At 35.5% G+C, this 21,934-nt stretch overlaps 1 protein-coding gene across 8 annotated transcripts in view; it reads left to right on the top strand.

Moving 5' to 3' along the window:
• HDAC9 (histone deacetylase 9) overlaps window positions 1–21,934 on the top strand; it is a 742,193-nt gene that overhangs the window by 369,001 nt on the left and 351,258 nt on the right. For 7 of the 8 annotated variants that reach the window (XM_047094855.1, XM_047094857.1, XM_047094856.1 and 4 more), the window contains one exon: window positions 7,049–9,690. In XM_047094855.1, coding sequence (XP_046950811.1) covers window positions 7,049–7,363 — 315 coding nt within the window. In that variant the 3' untranslated portion in view covers window positions 7,364–9,690. Of the gene's footprint in view, window positions 1–7,048; window positions 9,691–21,934 lie in introns of those variants that run through there. The other variant, XM_047094862.1, reaches the window with a different exon arrangement.

Consider the following 21,934-nt stretch of genomic DNA (forward strand, 5'->3'; position numbering starts at 1 on the left):
TCTGTGGGAAAAATTTTAAATATGGAATTGAAAGATACTTTATTTGACAGCACTTATGTTGACTTTTAGGCTTGTCTCAGTGTAACTTACACAGAGATGAGCTGAATGTGCTCATGTGTAAAGGTTAGCAGCACAGCCTTTAAATATTATTTCATTAATTTTACATCATTTGCCAATAGACTAGATCGTATTTTACATGGAATATAGAACATTGAAGTTTAGAGACTTGCTGTAATTATGATCCTAGCAGGGATTGATAAGAATGGAATTGCAAACTTAAGGTGTTAGAGATTTAGATAAATTATCATACCTGGTCCTTGGAATATCGGCATGAGTATGTATGAGTGTGTGTTACAAACCCAGAATGGTCATAGATTGCCTGCAACATTCTTAGTGTTGGGTACGATGGCTGTGCAATAGCATGGAGAATACAGGGAAACACTGACAGATGAGGAAGAACACAGATAAAAGGAGAAGGAGAAGCACAGCCATCATCTTCCTCTCTGCTGGGTTCCCCACCAAAGTACCTCACCTGGTGTCAGATGAATGACACACGGTGTGTTTTACAGATGGGCCCTCAGCCGAGATTCGCACAGGTCTGTGCATTTATCTGTCACACAGATGTTTTGTCTTGTGTTTTGTAGCCAGCAAGGCAACAGCTCAACTTTGCTGGGGGATCACCTCCAGATGTTCAACCAAAGAGAGACTCTGCTACCCCACTGAGAGTGAGCAGACAGTTCCTCCCTGCATCTGGGGCCACTCAGCGACAGTACAAATTAGAAAAGGGTTAGCCCCTACCATCGTTGTAATGGTCACATTTGAAGTTCAAAAACACATACAACACAACATAATCTGAGTACTGAATGTCTTCATACATAGTCAGAAACTTACAAACAATGTCAAGTAATTTTTTATTTTAAAAATCTATAATAAGTTAAACCTGGCAGGCAAGTTTTCTGTGACTTTGGTTTGTAGATTTTTCTTGTTGATGTTAATTGCTAATTTTTCCACTCTGGCAAATTTGACTGCTTAAACAAAAACAGCCTTATTCAAATACCTGGAAGAAGAAGTTAGGTTAACTCCTTCTATGCATTTGTATTTTGCAAAGCTGGTCCCAGGAGATCCCATTTATCACTCTTGTATTTTGTGAAACTTCGCAAAGAGCACATTCTGTTTCAGAGATGGTGAAAAAATGGCAGTTATTGTTCATGTAGACCTTGGCATTTGCTTCATAACCTGGGAAGAAAAGTGTCAAAGCACTGTTACTAAGCATCAATTACACTTTCAGGTATTTATTTAAAAAAATGATGAGTGAGAGAGACGAGAATAAATCCTAGATTCTTGACTCATGCAATTGAGTATTGCTGTTCACTCAGATGAGACAATTAAGTGAGCAAAACATTTTGAGTGGGAGGAGAATAAAGGTTTTCTCTGAGCTATTTAAAATTTATGATACCTGTTTGATATTCTAGATCTAAGGAAAGATGTTGAAGCAGCTGAATATGAAGTTTGGAGCTCAGGAAGACAATGGAATTGTTTATATTAATTCAGTTGTTACCAGAATATAGCTGTTTCAGAGGAGAAAGCAGATTGGAAGTGTATCGAAAATTCTAGGTTTCTATTTTTTTTTTTTTTTTGGAGATGGCTCAGGTTCTCCGGACATGAAATTCCTTCTTTATAAAATAAAGGTTTGAAGAGCATTATTACCAATGACTACATTTTATATGTATATGATCTCCACTCATAAGTTACTGTTTTATGTCAGGAAACATTTCTTTTACAAACCATCAAGGAATTCTGCCCTTGGAAGATCATTTTGCTGTTTGGCTTTTTTGCCCCATCATCATAGCATTATTCATTCTGGCATTTTTCTCCCTCAGGTTTCCTTTAGTACATCACAACTATAGATGAAGCCAAAGGAACTCACTAGAACAAATGGCATTGTTTCTTTATTGCACACTGAGAATTGTTACATACATATCTTTGTCAGTGAGGTTGTAAATACTGACCCAATGTGATCTGTGGACTAAATGATGAGATTTGCGGGTATGTCCATGACCTCAAAAATACATTAACAGGTCAGATTTCAGGTTTTTTGTTAAAACATACATATGGCATGTTCTGTGAACACTCAGCATTTGGTCAGTATTAGAGGTTTTCTTTGACAGTCTTGCTATCTATGGAAAACTATATTCTGGGAAATTAACACACAGTTTGTTTCGTCTTTGGCTGAACTAACAGTAGTAATATGAGTCTCTTACTTTCAAAGATGCTATGATTGTGTCCTGGTGCCCTTTTTGAAATGTGTTACCTTACTGACACATTAATGTCCTATTTAAAATGCCACTGGATTCAGAATTAATGCAGTTACTATTTACTTTAACAAGAGAGATTTTGGTCATATGGTGTGGTTGAAAGCCTTGTTGGCATGAATTCTAAAGAGAATGGGAAAATAGAAATGAAGACAGTGAAAAGAGATAAGGAGTTTTGTTGTGAAGGGAGTTAAATAATGGGGTTGGTTGAGGGGAGCAAGGGAGGTTTTATTTAAGATGGATTATCATTTTGAAAATGTGCAAATAAGAATATTCCAGCAGAGAGGGGAAATGTGTGTTGGAGGACAGAATGGATAATTGCAGGAGTAGGTAGGATCCAGGTCATAAGTCAAGGGATTGACTGAGAATAAGAGCAAAGACATTGCTTTCCAAAGAACAGGAGCACGAAGGGTGAATAGGAGAGCTTGCTAAATGTGATGGTAGCCGGATGTTGAGTTTCCCTTTGGAGGCTTCTGTTTCCTCAGTGAAATAAGAAGCAAAGCGGGCAGTGAATAAAAGGTCTGAATATTAGAGGTTGGAGGGGAGAGGCAGTAGTTTGAAATTGTCAAGGAAAGAGTGGGAATGAATTAACTAAAGAAATGTAGTAGGACTGTCAGGCAGCACAGAGGACCCTTTTGATGGTTTTGCTCCTGAATTTGAAGAGAAACATTCAACATGATTGTGATTTGTTTGTTTGTTTCCTAGCTTATTCAGCTGCTTGGGTTTGGCAGAGATTCAGTATTAATCAAGGTTAGAAGTCTTACTTTTCCAGTAAAACCCATGTTGAAAAGGGCAAGAGAGTTGAAGACAGTATAAGGGAGTCATTTTTATTGATGGAGAATGGAGCTTAGTCCAGCAAGGAGGGAAGGGGCGGGGGATAAGAGAGGGTGGGCAGCAAGAATGTGGTAGGCTCAATTGCTTAGAGCACCCTCCAGAGCTGAGGAGAGGTTAGGGTCAGAATATTCTGAGAATGATCCAGAAGGGAATGATGTTCGAAACTGAGATTTAGGAAAGTAAACAGCTACCAATAAACACCAGGGTGACTCAGTCAGTTAAACATTCAACTTTTGATTTTGCCTCAGGTCATGATTTCACGGTTTGTTTGATCGAGCCCTGCGTTAGCTCCTCACTGATGGCAAAGAGCTTGCTTGGGATTCTCTCTCTCCCTCTCTCTCTTTCTGCCTCTCCCCTGCGCTCTCTCTCTCTCTCTCTCTCTCTCTCTCTCTCTCTCTGTCTCAAAATAAATAAATAAACATTAAAAAAAAAAATAGACCGGGGCGCCTGGGTGGCGCAGTCGGTTAAGCGTCCGACTTCAGCCAGGTCACGATCTCGCGGTCCGGGAGTTCGAGCCCCGCGTCGGGCTCTGGGCTGATGGCTCAGAGCCTGGAGCCTGTTTCCGATTCTGTGTCTCCCTCTCTCTCTGCCCCTCGCCCGTTCATGCTCTGTCTCTCTCTGTCCCAAAAATAAATAAACGTTGAAAAAAAAAATTAAAAAAAAAAAAATAGACCAAGGCAAAGGTATAATCACAGCTTTGGGAGCTAAAGTAGAACAGAGGAAAAAGACCATTAGAGGTTAGGAGTTCAAGGTACTGAGTGGCCATGTTGGGACTGGGACTGGAAAGAAGACGAACAGCAATAGGGTCACCCTTTTACTTAACAGGTGGTATTTATAGCTTCCTCTTGGTTATTAAATATGCCCCATCGTCAAACATCCAGAAGCTGTAGAAGTCGCAGCCACTGCTCAGTAAGCAGGGACTTTGGATGTGGCATTTCCTGGACAGTGGTCCTGTGCTTGCTGGTGGACCTTTCATGAACAGCCCCTCAGTTCCTGTCTCATGGCCACACATCCCATATTTTTTACTCTTTCTTCCTCACAGAGGTTCTTATGCTCAGGAACTTTTGAACCCCCTCCCAGAGGTGTCTGCTTCCTTCATACATGTCCTTGGCCCACCAGCTCTGATGAGCTAGCTCCCATGAGTTTCTCCAGCTAAGCTTTGGTAATGAGAGGGAGAAGTCCTGTAGCTCACCAAGCATCCATCCAGAAGATGGAACTATAGCAGTCTGCCTGCAGATAGTCCCTCTGAGGGGCTCTTGCAGCCTCCTTCACCTGACTAATACCTTTCTTTAGATAAAATCTTCTCCCCACAACAGCCTCTGTACCCTGCTCTTGTATATCTCATCTGAGATGAGTGATGGAGGTAAGCTTTGCAAGACTGAATGATGAGCTCTAGCTCTCTCTCTCTGTCTCTCTCTGAAGAATGGATGGATGCTTGTCACCCAAAGTCCTTACCCCTGGTGTCCCAGCCCAAACTGGGACTTTTTAATGAAAACCCTGCTTATTTTCTATGGTGTTATATGTTCTTTTTCTAACAGCCAATTAAATAGGATCCTAGAGTTTTATAGTCAAAGTTTAGAAATATTACATTGTCCCTTTTCTCCAAAATCTCAGCAGTATGCAAGGTAATATGTATTTATGATACGAAGAGCTGATTAGCGTTGGTACAAAAGTCCTGCAAATAATTTCCTATAAAGTACTTAGAGACATTTAAAGCATGATGGGATGATTATTCTTATGCTGACAGCCCAGGAACAATAGAAATTAGATTGTAGGCACAAAGGAAATTAATATTTAATTTGCCTTCTTCATTTTGACATACATTTTGATTGGTAGATATTCTCGTAGCTTGATTATGTCTAACTTAAGATTGGTGATGTTTACATCTTATTTGTGGCTTATCCTAAATTGTTCTTTATTTCTCCAGTATCTTGTTCTCAACCCAACCAAATATAGTATAAGCTGTAACTCTCTCCAACAAAATCTTCCAGCATTCTCCCCATCTTCTTGTGCTCAAACCCCACCAGCCTTTCATTTGCTTTAATGCCACTAAACTCCTTTTTCCAGCACACATACTGTGCCTTGGGCCAGAAATGCTCTCTACCCTTATTTCAAACCCTCATACACATAACTGACAACTCCTTTTCTATCCTTCCTCTTTCATGTCTCAGCCTAAACATAGCACCCTGTAAGTGAAACCTCCCATAGCCATGCACAGTTGTGCTCCTGTGCCAACTAGGGTGTACTCTTAGAACACCCTGTGCTTTTCATTTTCATTTACCATACTTGAAAATAAGAATAAACTTATTTATCTATTTGGTGCCTTTCTAACACACTAAACTATAAGCTCCATGAGGGCATGGTATCTTGAACGTAGTTGGCGCTCAATCAATATTTATTGAACAAATGAATGAAAACTCCCAATAATTTTACCTACAGTGAAATTTAAGGATTTCATCACTGTGTGCATAGCCATCTGAGGTTGTGTGGCCTGGAGGAAAGTCTGTAAGCCTAAAGTGGGTAAGACACCCTTCAGAGTTGGAGTACTAGGTATTCTAACTCTAAGCATGTATTTAGTCTTAGAAACATAGTTAGGGGCATCTGGGTGGCTCATTTGGTTAAGTGTCCAACTCTTGATTTTGGCCCAGGTTCTCACGGTTTGTGAGTTTCAGCCCCACGTCGGGCTCTGCACTGGCAGTATGGAGCATGCTTGGGATTCTCTCTCTCTCTCTCTCTCTCTCTCTCTGCCCCTCCCCCACTTGTATGAACTCTCTCTCTCAAAATAAATACAAATAAACTTTTAAAAAAAGAAACATAGATATGTATGAGGTAAGCTGAAACTGGACATAGAAAAAGCAGTATTCATGATTTTAGTGGTTGTATTCTAAGTGTGCTGCTCATTAGCAATATTTGGCATGTTGTTTACATGGGCACTGATGTAACAGAAAACTCTAATCACTGTTGAAAACACAGTTAGGATCTGCGGATGATCAGTCAGTGGGGACCTTATCAATTAAAACAAGATCTACTGTAAGATGAAATCATCTTGAGTATTTTACCCCATTTATTGAGCTTTTATACTATGATATTTTGCTATTGTTTACATTAGGTATGTTGTCATTTTTTAAAATCATTGATCAATTAATTCATATACTTCTGAAGATTAAATACAATTTAATTTATAAAGTCAAGAAAAGGCCTAAGTACTAATTTTCAATTACAAATAATTTCTTCTTCCCTCTTATTTAGTTTAGATATGTTCATAAAACATTTCTACTATAAATTTTTTAATCCCACATCTTTTTAAAGTTTAGGATTTCAAAATCAATATTCCCATGTTTTACCGGTATATATAAGAGGGTGTTTATCATTTGACCAGTTAGGTATGGGAAAATTAGATAAACAAGGATTTCTCATTTGTGTTTGTATTTTATAGTGGTTGACATTTGTCATAAAAATGAGACTGTGGAAGTTTTCCATTACCGTTCCATTATTTCCATTACATTTTCTCTTTGCAGAAAAATATTCTCAGGTCTATTTGGATTAAATTGTCACAGTACAAACTGTACTTATAAAAGTTTCCTGGTTCTCCCAGAGGAAGCTTATTTACCTTTTTCCCACCATTTTCTAAGTGTGTTAAAGAGTAATCCGATTCTTAAAAGCACCTAAACACCTTATTCTCTGCCTGCTACACCAATACAATATAGAAATGATGGGACTGCTTCAGATTCAGTATTATTGAGGAAGTTTGTTGCATACAAATTCGTTGTGAAATTGATGTTCAGAAATTAGGAAACAGAATGTACTGAAGTAGAGTCATTAGATAGAAATCAAAGTGTATTTTGCTTCTCTGTTACCACCAAGGACTATTGAATTTTGAACCCCTGAACACTCTCTTCTAGCTGCTTTCGAAATCTATTGAACAACTGAAGCAACCAGGCAGTCACCTCGAGGAAGCGGAGGAAGAGCTTCAGGGGGACCAGGCGATGCAGGAAGACAGAGCGCCCTCTAGTGGCAACAGCACTAGGAGCGACAGCAGTGCTTGTGTGGATGACACACTGGGACAAGTTGGGGCTGTGAAGGTCAAGGAGGAACCAGTGGACAGTGATGAAGATGCTCAGATCCAGGAAATGGAATCTGGGGAGCAGGCTGCTTTTATGCAACAGGTAATAGGCAAAGATTTAGCTCCAGGATTTGTAATTAAAGTCATTATCTGAATATGAAATGCATTGCAGGTTTTGGTAAATGGATATTTCCTATCCTGTTTATATTTCTGAATGATTTGATTTTAGTGTTTAAGGATTCTACTTAATACATATATATCTATATAGAGATTTCTCTATATACTGTTTCTATATAGATATCAAGGTTTCATTGAAACTCCACTGGTAAGGAAATACTTGTTACACTAAAATTATACTACATAAGTATACACATAATTAACAGGCTTTAAATTCATCCCAAAGCCCGCCACACCAATTACTTCTAAGGAAAACGAACTCACTGTTGTTTTTAGTTTATCTGTTGAGATCAGTGACTGCTGGATCAAGTCACCCAGTCTGATCAATGAAACATTCTATTAGTTCTTGAATTTTTTTTTTTTGGTATATAGAATTCAGTTTTCACATTGTTGTACATAATGTATCATACTACAGTCTTGAACACTGTTAAAGGTAGTCTGCCCCTTCCGTCCTCTCTCTTTTTTGTTAAGTTAAATGTTCTGGTTACCATGCCAATAGTCCTTAGGTTATTGTATAGATTGCAATTGAAAATATTAGGAATAGAGGTGGTTTTAAATATATAGATTGCAAAGTACAGCACTATTTTAAATATTACATTATGTCTCACCTAGCACTGCTCATTTTACTTTTATCTTGTGTTATTTGATGACATTGTCTATCAAAAAAGATCAAATGAAGCCGATGCAAGTATCGGCAAGGAGTAATGTGCAGCATTATGGTCCAATCAGATACTATATTGTATCTACAATTGTAGAAAACGTAGTAATGGTATGATGATTATCTGATATGAAGTCACAATTATGTTTAAAAGAAGAAGGTGTATCATATTTCATAATCATATCACTAGGATCTCTTAGGCATGATTCCATAATGACCCGGCATATACCGTACCATTTTGGCAAATAAAAATTTAGGAAAGTTAGGCTTAACAACAGAATCTACTTGTATATAATGCACCTTCAGAAGGACTGTGTCCTTTGATGCTATGAAATACAAACAACTTTGAAGGCAACAGAAGACTCTGTTTATTTAAGTCAGTTCTTTGTCAGGTTCCTGCTGTTCTACAGAAAACTGATTCTATGCGGCTGAACAGGAAATGCCTTGTGGAAACAGGAAGTCCAAGTGATTCATGTAATGAGGAATGTAGGGGGGGAAAAAACGGAGGATAGTGTTTTACTCTTTCTGTTTTTAAAGGGCACTCTATGAATTGATTTATTGTCTAAGAAAATAACACCACAAGTAGGGAAATTGTTAAGGAAGCTTTTCACTGGAACATTTCCTTCATACTCCCTTTTGATATGTTTACCTTGTTTTATAGGTTTACTTTTGTTAAGCTAGTTAAAGATTCTCTGTATTAAGACCCCTTTAATATGGATAATCCAAATTGACCTAGAATCTTTGTGAGGTTTTTTTCTATTAAAATATTTATATTTCTAAATCCAAGGTATTTTAAGGTGTAGTATCCTGTTTCAAAGGAGATAGAACAATTTTGCCAAATGTAGACATTGTAACAACTGTATGTTATTGGCACGTGTTGTTTACATTTTGCTGTGACATTTAAAAATATTTCTTAAAAAAAGGTCACTGCTAAAGATACATTATCCTTTTTTAAAAAGTCTCCATTCAAATTAAATTAATATAACTAGAAGTTAGAAAGTTTAAAACTTTTCCATATAACGAAAGTCCTTCTGATAATTTGACAAATAGCTATAATAGGCAACTTTTCCTATTACCAACATATTTTGGTTAGTATATTCCTTAAGATTAAAATGACTTTTTGTCAGTTGTTTTGCATTAAAAATATGGCATTCCTAAGATAAAATTGTATATTTTTTCCATCTCATAAATATTCATTTTCTTTAAAGTCTTCTTTCAATCTCATAAAAAAGGGATAGTGCATCTTTTAAAATACATTTTATTTGGGGAGGAACATGTGGCTGAGCAGACTTTTGTATAATATCACTTCAAAGATATGTAATCACAAACAAAAAAAAACCTATTTTTTATAATGTCATTTGAGAGAGCTAGCTTCATCAGTACAGTTGGTGGACATTAATTGTTTGAATTTGATAGTCTTTGAATTTAATCAAGAAACTACCTGGAACCAGTGAAAAAGAAAGCTGGACTTAATTCATCTTAGAATTAATTGATAAATGTCTCTTTTAAAATCTACTGTATTTATTATAATTTACACCCTTGAAGGTGATCTCTTGTTTTGTGTTGTAAATATATTGTTTGTATGTTTCCTTCTTGCCTTCTGTTATAAGTCTCTTCCTTTCTCAAATAAAGTTTTTTTTAAAAGATCCCCTTTCATACATTTGGCTTTGTGTAAACTTGATCTATTTAATCGAATTTGAAGCTCATGCACTAGGTCTCGTATACCAAAATATATTTGCCATTTGTTGTCGAAACAAGAAAATGAAGATATTTTGAGCAATTATTTCTCGTGCCATTAAAAATAATAAATCCAACAATGATTTTAACCTACTTATGTCAGCCATTATCAGATAGCAAACACAGGTAAAATTTGTTGCCTCTTCATTTCCCCAGTGTGGCCTCTTTTTTCATGATATGTCATCATCTTTGATGTCACCTTCCAAATATAAAACTTTATATTGATAAATGTTAATTCCTAACTTTGCTCAACTTAAAAAATTATTTTTAAAAAGGTTAACATAATTCCTTCAGTGTAACAAGCACTCAGTAAATAATAAAATAAATAATGTTCCATGTATCATAATAATTTTATCTATTACAGTGACAGCCTGACCTACAAGTATAAAGTAACAGTCCATAAATTTAAAGAGAAAAAAAATAATTAAATGACTTCCCCTTAGATGGAAACAATGATTCTAATGCTAGAGTAAAGAACAAGGAGCCTGGCTCAGGTAAAGGAAACTGGACCATAGACATCCATGCGCCTTGACAGACTGTGCTCCTCTTCTGGTCAGTTGCTAGCAAAATTTAAATCAGTCAGCACTTCATAACTTCATAATGTGTTACCTTGTTTTTGTCTCAGCGGGTTAAAAATAGTTGTTTTATATTCTTTGATTCCCTTAATCTAAACTTTAATGTCTTACAAATTAAAATTACTCCAACTCACAACAATATTGCATTAGATTATTAAGAATTCTGGAGCTAAATATCACTGTTACAAAATGGATTATTATTCCATAATGCCATAAATCTGATAATTTGATTAAAATTGTTGGAATACCATTAGTTACAATTTTCTAAAAATTGCCTTTGGACTTTTTTTTTTTAATGTTTTATTTATTTTTGAGACAGAGACAGAGCATGAGCAGGGGAGGGGCAGAGAGAGAGAGGGAGACACAAAATCCAAAGCAGGCTTCAGGCTCTGAGCTGTCAGCACAGAGCCCGACATGGGGCTCGAACTCACAAACCACAAGACCATGACCTGAGCCGAAGTCGGACATTTAACTGACTGAGCCACCCCAGCGCCCTGCCTTTAGGCTTTTTATAAAATTACAAGAAGAACCTGATACCAGAGATCCTCAAAAAGGAGTTGGAGGAACCAATTAGATAATGGTTTTATACTGCATTTCTGATTTTCAAACTGTAAAGTGGAAGTTCAATAAAAAGTATCAATCTCATGTTAAAAACTTTTTCTTTAAGAAAAATACTTTTTGCCAGGAATTGCAGTTACTAAACAGTAGATTTCCTCTTCTGGCAGTAAAAATCCACCTTCTCATTGGTAACGGTGGCTGCTGAAATGGAGACTGCTACTTTTAATTAATCTGAAAAAGACTATCTTTAAGAAATTTTTACTTAGTTTTATACTTTTTTCTCTAAAGGATATTAAAAAGGAATTCAGACACTCAACATTTTTTTTTGAAACCTAGTACTCAACGGATATATAGGTAGACAAGATTATTTTTTTTTTAATTTGGCATTTCTTTGTGATTATTTCGATAATGGAAACGGAATTGTGGGTATACAATTGTGAGTTAATAATGATAAATAATCAAGGTAATTACCAATTACAATCAAGAACTTGGAAATGCAAGAGAAGGAATTCTAGATGTAGATTACCATTCCCTTTGTTCTTGATAATTCCTCCATTGGGGTTTTAAAAGGAAAGTATGGGAGGGCAATCAAAGAATTCTGGCAAATAAAACAAGATACTGGGAATGTGACTTTTCAGAACTTATCTATTTAGATTTAAAAAGTTCTCTATTCTAATTTTATAATACCTTCTTTAAGGCTTATAAAGTGGAAGGTTTAGACCATGCAACCTTTTGGGGTCATCTTGATTTAAAAAAAGACTTTCACTTTTAACTATTGCAAACATATGTCTAGTAACTTGTTTAGTTCTCACAACAACCTTAGGAGGTAGATATTATTTCTCATTGTAGAGATGAGGGCACTGGGGCACAAGGAAGTTAAATAAGGCCAAGGTCACCCAATCAGTGACAGTCTAGCTCTAATTTGAACCCAGGCACTCTGGCACTGGAGTTCTTGTTCTCTCCTTTTACTACCGCACTGCATTTAATGCAACAATTCTTTTCACTTATACAGGTTTATTAATTCACCAGTTCTCTCTCTCTCTCTCTCTCTCTTCCCTCTTCCCTCTTCCCTCTTCTCTCTTCTTCTCTCTTCTCTCTCTCTCCTTTCTTCCAGTCCCCCATCAGCATTTCTGAACTGTTTTGAATCAATTTTCTCTTAATCGTTGTTTCCTTGTTGTAAAGTAGGAGATCAGGACTCTTTTTTTTTTTTTTTTTTTTTTTTTGTCTAACGCACAGATGAGACACTTAATTCTTGGACACATGATATTCACCCATTTTGAGTCATGAAAATTTGTGAGTTTCTTTTTTTCTGACCCAAGCCAGTGTTAGGATGAGGGAAAACAGAATACCTGCCCTTGAGATTAATTTTGGGGGGAGAGGAGAAAAGATTTCAACTAGGTCAAGCTCTCCTTTGCCACTTCTTATCTTTATTTCCCAACCAAGGCCAAGAACCCAATTTCTAAGCACCTAGAACGCTGCCTTTTAAAACCTTTTTTTGACTTCTGCTCTTGATAATTATTTTGAGCTAAAATAGTCTGTATAAAATGTTGGGGAGAGGAAGAACAGAGACATTTGTCTTGAGTTCTTGTCTTTCTAGGTGATTTTTCTGTTGAAAGATGCATAAAAATCCTCCTGAGGGAAGTTGCTGGCAATTCAGATTCTGACTGCACCTCCTAGAGGTTCTGATTCTGTTGTCCCAACATGGAGCCCAGGCATGTAATTTTTTAAACCCTTTGGGAGAGTCTGATTCAGATATAATGTTCTGGAGGTGCCCAAGGGCCCTAAACCACTTCCTGAATTATGGCCTGATTTTCAATAGCTTTTACCTAAGATCCTTGAACTCTTCATTCATAGTTTCCAAAATAGACTATATTCTAATTTTTGTGTATTGTTCTGTTTCATTTGCATTTTAACTCAACTACAGATTATTCTCACAATATTTACTGCTGTTACTTCTTTGATAGTATTTGTCCTTTTGGTTTATTTTTCTCTTCTAATTTAAATAATTGCTTAGCCTGTTTATAGAGTATTATTCACCAATACTTGGCAAATTATTTTTCTTCACAAGTTGTGAGCTATTTGTTGCAACATAGTTTTTTGTTTTTGTGTTTTTGTTGAGATAAATTTCATATCACATACAATTTATCATTTTGTCCATTTTAAAGTATACAATTCAGTGGGTTTTTGGTATGTTCATGATGCTGTGCTGTTGTCACTACTACCTAATTCCAGAATATTTTCATCAACTGAAAGCAATCCTCTACCAGTTAATCAATCATTCCCCTTCGCTCCTTCCCTCCAGCCCCTGACATCTACTTTAGGTCTCTATGGATTTGCCTGTTGTGGACACTTCATGTAAATGAATCATATATTATGTGGCCTTTTGTGTGTCTGGCTTCTTTCACTTTGCATAATGTTTTCAAGGTTCGTGTATCAGTACTGCATTCCTTTTTATGACTGAATAATACTCCATTGTGTGACTATACTACATTTTGTTTATGCAGTCATTAGTTGAAGGACACATAGTTTTCATTCTTTGGCTCCTATGAGTAGTGCTGCTATAAATGTTCATGTTCAAGCTTTTATGTTAACATACATTATTCTCTTGAGTATATGCATAGTATATACCTAGGAGTGAAATTGCTGAGCTCTATGGTACTTCTGTTTACTTGTGAAGAACTGCCAGATTGTTTTCCAGTAGCAGTATAAGAGGGATTGCAAAGTTTCCACGTCCTTCCAACACTTGTTATTTTATTTTATTTTTTTAAATTGCAGTCATCCTGGTGGATGTGAAATATCAACTCATTGCTGCTTTGATTCCTATTTTGCTAATTGCTAATGGTGATGAGCATCTTTAAATTTACTTAGTGACCATTTGTATCTTTTGGGGGTAATATCTATTCAAGTCCTCTGCCCATTTTTTGATTGGCTTCTTAGTCTTTTTGTTGTTGAGTTTTACGTGTTTTTAAATATATTTGCTGGATATCCAAAATGTGAATTGCAAATTATCAAATATATGAGTTGCAAATTTTTTCTCCCATTCTGTGGGTCTTCTTTCCTTTTCTTGATGTTTCTATTGGTACACAAACATTTTTATATTTGCTGCAGTCTAGTTTATCTATTTTTTTCTTTTGTTGCTTGTGCTTTTGGTGCCATATTTAAGAAACCATTGCCTAATCCAGTGTCACAAAGATGTATACCCGTTTCCTTCTAAGAGTTTTTTATTTTATTTTTTTAATGTTTTTATTTATTTTTTTTTTTTGGGGAGAGAGAGACAGAGACAGACCATGAGCATGAGCAGGGGAGGGGGAGAGAGATAGAGGGAGATGCAGAACCCAAAGCAGCTCCCGGCTCTGAGATGTCAGCACAGAGCCTGATGGGGGGCTTGAACTCATGAACCACAAGATCATGACCTGAGCCGAAGTCAGATGCTTAACCAAGTGAGCCACCCAGGTGCCCCTAAGAGTTTTTAATTTTAGCACTTTTAGGTCTTTGATCCATTTTTGAGTTATATACACTTTTTTAAAAAAATATTCTTCCATTTGAGTTATTTTTAAAGAGATAAGAACTTAATGATTGTTGGTCTCCATTTTCTCATGCAGCATCTCCATTTTTTTTTAATTTCTAGCTGATATTGGTCTTGCATTTCTCCCCTTCCTGTTATTATCTCTTGTTGCTTCCTCACTTTTGAGGCTCTTCCTTTCCTTTTTCTTCCCAATAACCATATAAATGCTACAATCTTGCTGTTTATTGTACCTAATATAAACTGAACAAAACATTAAGTTTATTTTTCCTTTAAGAAATGCCTTTTTCTGGTGATGTTTAAAAACTAAATCCGAGGGACACCTGGGTGGCTCAGTTGGTTAGGCGTCCGACTTCGGCTCAGGTCATGATCTCACGGTTCGTGGGTTCAAGCCCCGCATCAGACTCTGTGCTGACAGCTCAGAGCCTGGAGCCTGTTTCAGATTCTATGTCTCCCTCTCTCTCTGCCCCTCCCCTGTTCACGCTCTGTCTCTGTCTCAAGAATAAATAAACATTAAAAAAATTAAAAAAAAAAACTAAATCAGAGTTATTTTTCCTCATTTGTAAGACAAAATTCTATCCTGGTTACTCATTTTTACTCATGTCTTCTTTGCCCTTAAATTTTATGTTGAACCCGTGTTTTCCTCTTTGCTTTCATCTTTGTGTCTCTGTTGACAGAATTTCTGCAAAGACCCCTATATTTGTACTCTCCAAACTGGTAGCCACTTGTATCAATCAAGAATTTAACATGTGACTGGTATGACTGAGATATGCTGTAAGTGTGAAATGCACACTAGATTTCAGAGACATAGTAGGAAAAATATATTCCTAAGTGATAAAGATGTATTTGGTTACATATTAAAATAATATTTTAAATAGATTATGTAACATTATTAAAATTAATCTTGCCTGTTTTACTTTCTTAATGTGGCTGTTAGAAAAGTTAAGATTATATATGTGGCTTACATTTTTGGCTCACATTATATTTTCTGTTATAGAATCCTGCTTTAGATCATCTTTCATTTTATATTATGTAAACAGACTTCACTACATCATTTTAGAAATAGGTGGGCTATCAAACTTGAACAAACCAATATTTGCTCATGCCATTATCTTTCTATTGCTGTTACTCAGTTTAACATACACATGTAAATTGTTAGTGTTAGAAGGGATATGAATATCTTAATGATTTAAGGGTTTAAAGACCTCCTGTTCTTTACCTTAAAGGTAACTTGCAGTCTATCAAATGCTTTATTAATACTTATCAGTTGTAAGGAAAATTCACTTATTTCTCCACTCTCATCTCAGTTATTAAATTCACTGTCTTCAAAATACGCTGTTTTATCCGGCTTTTCCATTTTATCCATGGAACCACCCTTTAGACACTGGAAAGATTGTTATGAAATCACCTTTATTTCCTCTCCTTTATTTCTAATAAGCAATTGCAATACTCCTGTTTCTGATTTCCAAACCATCATTACTCTGTACTTTCTCTTTGGCTCTGCTTTCCCTGGTCAATATCTTAATTAATAGTAACACAAATTCATTCTTTTACTATTACAATAACCTCCTTCCGCATCAGTGTAGTCTTTATACTGATTTAATGAACGTTCTGTAAAATACCAATGCCCTGTTCACATTCTCTGTAAACAGAACCTACAATATCTACCTAATAGTTTAATCTAAATGGTATCCTGTAGTTTCAACCCTCATAATTATATATCTATATATATATCTATATATATAGATAGATAGATACATAGATACAGATATAGATATAGATATAGATATATAGATATATATTATTTTTTTTTACTCTGGCTCTAGTGATAATAGTCACTTTTTAATTTTTATTTTTTGCCAGGGGTTAATGATGGATTTTTTTTCTTGATGAATTGATTACTTGATATTCCATAAACTGAATTGATTTGTGATCATTTGTATTCTATATGAATCATTATTCTACTAGACACATTTTTAGATAAAAATACAGCACATCAGATAATTTTCATGGTCTCTCTATAGTATTAATTTTTCTATATCCATGTATTCTATAGATAGCTTTTGAAAGGTAAAGCATAGAAAGAAGAAAAATTACACGTATTAATTTTAGAGACTGAATCGACTTCATCTTTACAGATATTTAAATAGAAGTGTTACTGAACATGACAATTGTTATGTTGTTTTGACTACACACACATCAAAGTTAAATCATGGCGTTTCTCATTGTCTTTGAGATCCTCTTGTGGAACTGCCTTTTAGATGTAGATGCCTAGTGGTTACAAATGCTGGTTCAATACTCAGAGGGCCTGAGTTCCAAATTCAACATCTACTGTCAACTCCACTTGGAGCAAAGTATTTAGTTGTGCCAAACTTCAGTTTACTCATTTGTCAAATATGATTAACATTATCATCTTTTTGTTGGGGTGTTTGTGAAGTTTCAATGGATCCATCTATGTAAATAATATAATATGTGCTAGCAAAATTGCTGCCGAGTAAAAATTAGCCATTGCTATTAATGTCATTGTTAATATAACATCACTAAGAGCTTCTTGGAACGTTTGTAACTTTCTTCCTCTTAGTAGGAACATTTAGTTTAACTTTTTAATAGTGAATAACTTTCTCTTCAGTTAATTAAAAGCCTTAGATCAGTGCTTCCCCAACTTTTTCAAGTCCCAGCACACAGAAAATGGCACTATATGTATATATATATATATATGTATATATATATATACACATCCTGCAGTGACATAGGCCATATATATATATATATATATATATATATACACATCCTGCAGTGACATAGGCCATATATATATATATATATATATGGCCTATGTCACTGCAGGAGGAAGACAGTATAGAACTGATTCAGCTGCAAGTCCCGCCCAATTTGTGGGGAAATACCTAGGTTGGGATGTTCTTTGGAAGACTGTGGGAATGCATTACTCTTCTTCCTCTCCACTCCCTTTTCTTCCTCCTCCTTTACAGACCATAAAAAGAACCCCAAGATTTTTCCTGAAAAAACAGATTTCAACTAAGGATTCAGCAAATTTAAAACAACTCCAGGTCTGAATGATCAACATGATCTTTATTCCAAGAGATGTATTAAGAAACTATACCGACCAGGGAGAAGGTCTTCTGATAAATTCTGTCTATGCCCAGCTCTCCTCTATAGCATTAATTCCCACCCAATTAACAGCACCAAAGCCATCAATGAGGAAGTTGAGTTCAGCACAACTCAGAAAACTGGCCTTGCCTGGTAGCCTACAAGGGATTCTCTTGTGACATTTGCATTGGGCTCTGCCTTTCTTTGGAGTCAGGATGAAAAAAACAAGTACTAAACTTTTCTGAGTCTTTGCTTTTTAACAAATGCTCTGAGAATCTTTTTTTGGGTGGGAGGATTTTTTTTTCTACTCTCTCCAGTTGGGTGGAATGTTAAACTTGTTCCATCTGGGAACAAGAAATTCTGCATTGATGCCTCCATCTTCGTAAATTGCCCCCTTGTTTTGAATAGTCATCAATCCTCTCTCTTTTACCTTCATTTAACATGATAAAGAATAAGCTTAATTTACACTGTATTTTTTTAGCATCTTAAATATGTTTTGGCCATGATGGTAATACTATCAAATCCCTCTTTTCTTTATTTATGCTTCACCAATCAAAGTAAATTTAACATTCAGTATTCTGGTACCTATTATACATGGTTTGATTTTTCTTTTATTGCTTGAATCATCTGACAACTCATCAAAATATTCAACTTGATTCTCTCTTTTTTTTTAAATTTTCTGTTACCTCATGCAAATTTTAAGTGTTACTCTATACTGTATACCTTTATATATGTATAGTGGTTAGTTGTATCTCAATATAATTGTCTTCTAGATACAGAAGCAGATATGTTTTTTTTCCCCCAAGGGGTTCTCCCAGGGATTCAAAAAAGTCCCAATTTCTTTCTTTCTTTTTTAAAAGAGAGAGAGAGAGAGAGAGAACAAGCATGGGAGGGACAGAATCCCAAGCAGGCTCCACGCTGTCAGCACGGAGCCAGCTGTGGGACTCAAACCCACAAAGCATGAGATGATGACCTGAGCTGAACCCAAGAGTCAGACACTTAAGTGACTGAATCACCCAGGTGCCCTAAAAAAGTCACAATTTCTAATGTCATGGGTTTTCTTTGTCCCATAATAATTTGAATTGAAATGTTGAATTAAATGAATTAGAGGCGTCTAGATGGCTCAGTCAGTTAAGTGACCGACTTGGGCTCAGGTCATGATCTCACTGGTTGGGGAGTTCGAGCCCCACATCAGGCTCTCTGCTGCTGGCTTGGAGCCTGTTTCAGATTCTGCATCTCCCTCACTCTCTGCCCCTCCTCCACTCACACTCTGTCTCTCTCAAAAATAAATGAACATTAAAAATTTTTTTAAATAAATAAATGAATTAAATTAAGATTTCTATTTTGGTTACTTTAACTCTCTAAATCTTACTGATTTTTTAATCTACTCTTGAAAAGTAAATACAACAATTCACTCATTATATATGTACAGTTTGATGAATTTTGACAAATGTGTGTACCAAAATCTAGATAAAGAATATTTATACCATTTCAAAGACTTCTTTCCTGCTTCTTTTTAATCAAGCCTCTACCCACACTCCCCAGTCATTCATCTGTATTCTGTCAGTATGCATTAGTTTTGATTTTTCTACAATTTCATGTAAATAAATTATATACAAGGAGTCTATGATATTTTCCATCTGGATTATTTTTTTCCTCTCAAAGATTGCTTCTATATCCATCCATGTACGTATCAGTAATAATGGTCTTTTCTTATTTATGAATAGCTTTCCATTATATGGATATGCCACAATTTGTTTATACATTCATCTACTGATGAAAAATTAGGTTATTTCCAGGCATGAGTGACTAAGAATATAGCTGCTGTCTTTGTAGACATTTGTCTTTATTTCTTCTGGGTAAATACCTAGAAGTGGAATTGTTGAGTTGTGAGCTATTTGCTTAACTTTATAAGAAACTGCCAAATTATTTTTGATTGTTTATTATTTTACATTCTCATCAGCAAGGTATGAGAGTCCTTCCTGTTACTGACACTTGGTACTATCAGATTTTTTTAACTGTATGCACTCTAGCGGATGTGTAATGGAATCTCATTGTAGTTTTGTTTTGTGTTTCTTGATGTCTAATGATGTTGACCAGTTTTTCATGTGCTTATTGGCCATTTATAGAACTTCTTTGGTAAATTATTGATTCAGCTATGTTGCATGTTTGTTTTTTTTTTATCGAAGTGTCTTTTTATTATTGGTTTCAGGAGTAACATATAATCTGGATACAATCAATTTCTAGGTATATATGTTGCAAGTATTTTCAACCAGCCTATAGCTTTGCTTTTTATTTTGAAAAGCAGAATGTTTTAATTTTGATGTGTCCCGATCTATCAGTTTTTTCTTCTCGGTTAACCCTTTAATGTCCTAAGGAAAATTTGCTTCACTGTTTTTTTTTTCTTCCAGTTTTGTTTTTTCATTTAAAGCTAAGAGCCATTTTGAGCCATGTAGTTGTGCGTATGATGTGGAGAAAGGCTGAGGTTCATATCTATGTATTTTTATTATCTTGCTATCACTGGTTTTCAGCAATTTGATCGTGATTTGGCTCAGTGCAGAGGGTTTTTTTCTTTCTTTCCTTTTTTTTTTTTTTTTTTTTTTTTGGTCCTGCTTTGGTTCACTGAGCTTCTTGCATGTGGGTGTTTGTACTTTTTAAATTTTTGGAAAATGTGAGACATTGTTTCTTCTAATATTTCTTCTCCTTCTCTTTTGGGGCTCCAAGCACACCCAGAGTAGATGACTTGATATCGTCTCACCACTCTATAAGTCTCTGTACATTCTTTTCTTGTTCTTTTTTTCTCTTTTTATTTCAGTTTGTGCAGTTTCTATTTCCATTCTCATTTTTTATTCTAGTGAATAAGCTTATTCACATCCAACAAATTCGTCATTAAGGTAGTATATTTTTCAGAGATTTCATTTAGTTCTTTTATGTATTTTCCATTTATATCCTTTTATTCATTTCCTTTTAAATCTTTGGACATATTTATAATACTCACTTTAAAGCCCTTTACTGTTAATTCTACTGTCTCCAACATTTCTGTGTCTGCTACTACTCCTTAATTTTTCTCTTGAACATTGTTCTTATTTTTCTGCTCCTTTTAATGTCTAATAAATTTTCATTAGATGCCAGACAATTTAAATTTGTGTCTTTCTTTAAATAACATTGATCACTTGAACCTTTCAAGACTCGATTTTCAGTTTTGTTAGGGCTGGTCTATGGCTGCCATGACTCTCAACCTGGTTTTTCTCTCTCACTAATAAGTATGCTCTCTGGGCATCTATTGAATGTCCTGGATGTTTACAGGGATGGGTGACCCTAGGGAGTTATTAATCCTATCCCAGGGCCCTGTGGGAAGAACGAGAATGCAGAAGGGAGCATGATCAGGAAAGTGTGAAGAGATAAATACAGCTTTGATTGGGCGGGGGGGGGGGGGGGGGGTTGCGGATGGTAAAGGGAGAGGGAGCTGGTTTAACTCACTCTTAGGCCTGGGTTCACTTTAGAATCTGGTCACTTACCACTCAATTCTACATGGCTTGACCATTGTCTCATTGAATTTCTTGGGTTTTGGTTATCTTCACATTCAAACATTAATTTCAAAGGGGGACATGGAGGAATAATAATAATAATTGCTTATTGATTTCTGGCATATATAGACAAACACATACTGAAAAGGGCATTGCCAACCCGTGTGTACTGAATGACATTTTGGCATCTTGCAATTATGTGAAATAAACCAAGTAAAAAACAGTAATACTGACTAGTTTTGAAAAACCTTTTCAAATTTCACTTTCAAATGTTAGATTTTTTTTCTTTTTCTACCTCCTCCTTCTCAGCTTTCTTTCTTTTATTCTTTTCCTGAGTAACCTCCATGAATTGGGTGTGTTTTTGTCATTAAAGTTATACTATAATTTTGTTAGCTCATGGTCTATTAATTCAGTCAACTCACATAGTAATAATAATAAGTCTAATGAAAATCCTGAATTCAAGTATGAAAAGCATAAATAATGAAATATTTATAACATCTGCATACTGGTTACCATAAATGTAATTCTCCCCCCCCCAATTGAGTATCACTTACAGTTTGTATATTGTATTATATATTTAATGTTTCTATTTAAACAGATAAGCCATGTCTGTCTGCACTGATTCTGAATTTTTTTCATCTCTAAGTTAAAGTTACCTTGCAATATTCTAACCCAGGATCCCTGGGAAGCAGTTTCCTTGACTTTATTTTTCCATCACAGTGCTTCTTTATTTAAGATGACAAGTAGAAATCAAAGCTAATGAAAACCATGATTGATAAAAATGGGTATCACCTACCAAGCCAGGAAAATTCTTCTAGAAACATGAAAATATGGATGTGTTTAAAATAATGTTGTCTTGAAC

Source organism: Lynx rufus, unplaced genomic scaffold (genome assembly GCF_022079265.1).
Source record: "Lynx rufus isolate CCGP_SWC_20201006 ecotype Redwood Valley unplaced genomic scaffold, mLynRuf1.p SCAF_4, whole genome shotgun sequence".
NCBI lineage: Eukaryota > Metazoa > Chordata > Mammalia > Carnivora > Felidae > Lynx > Lynx rufus.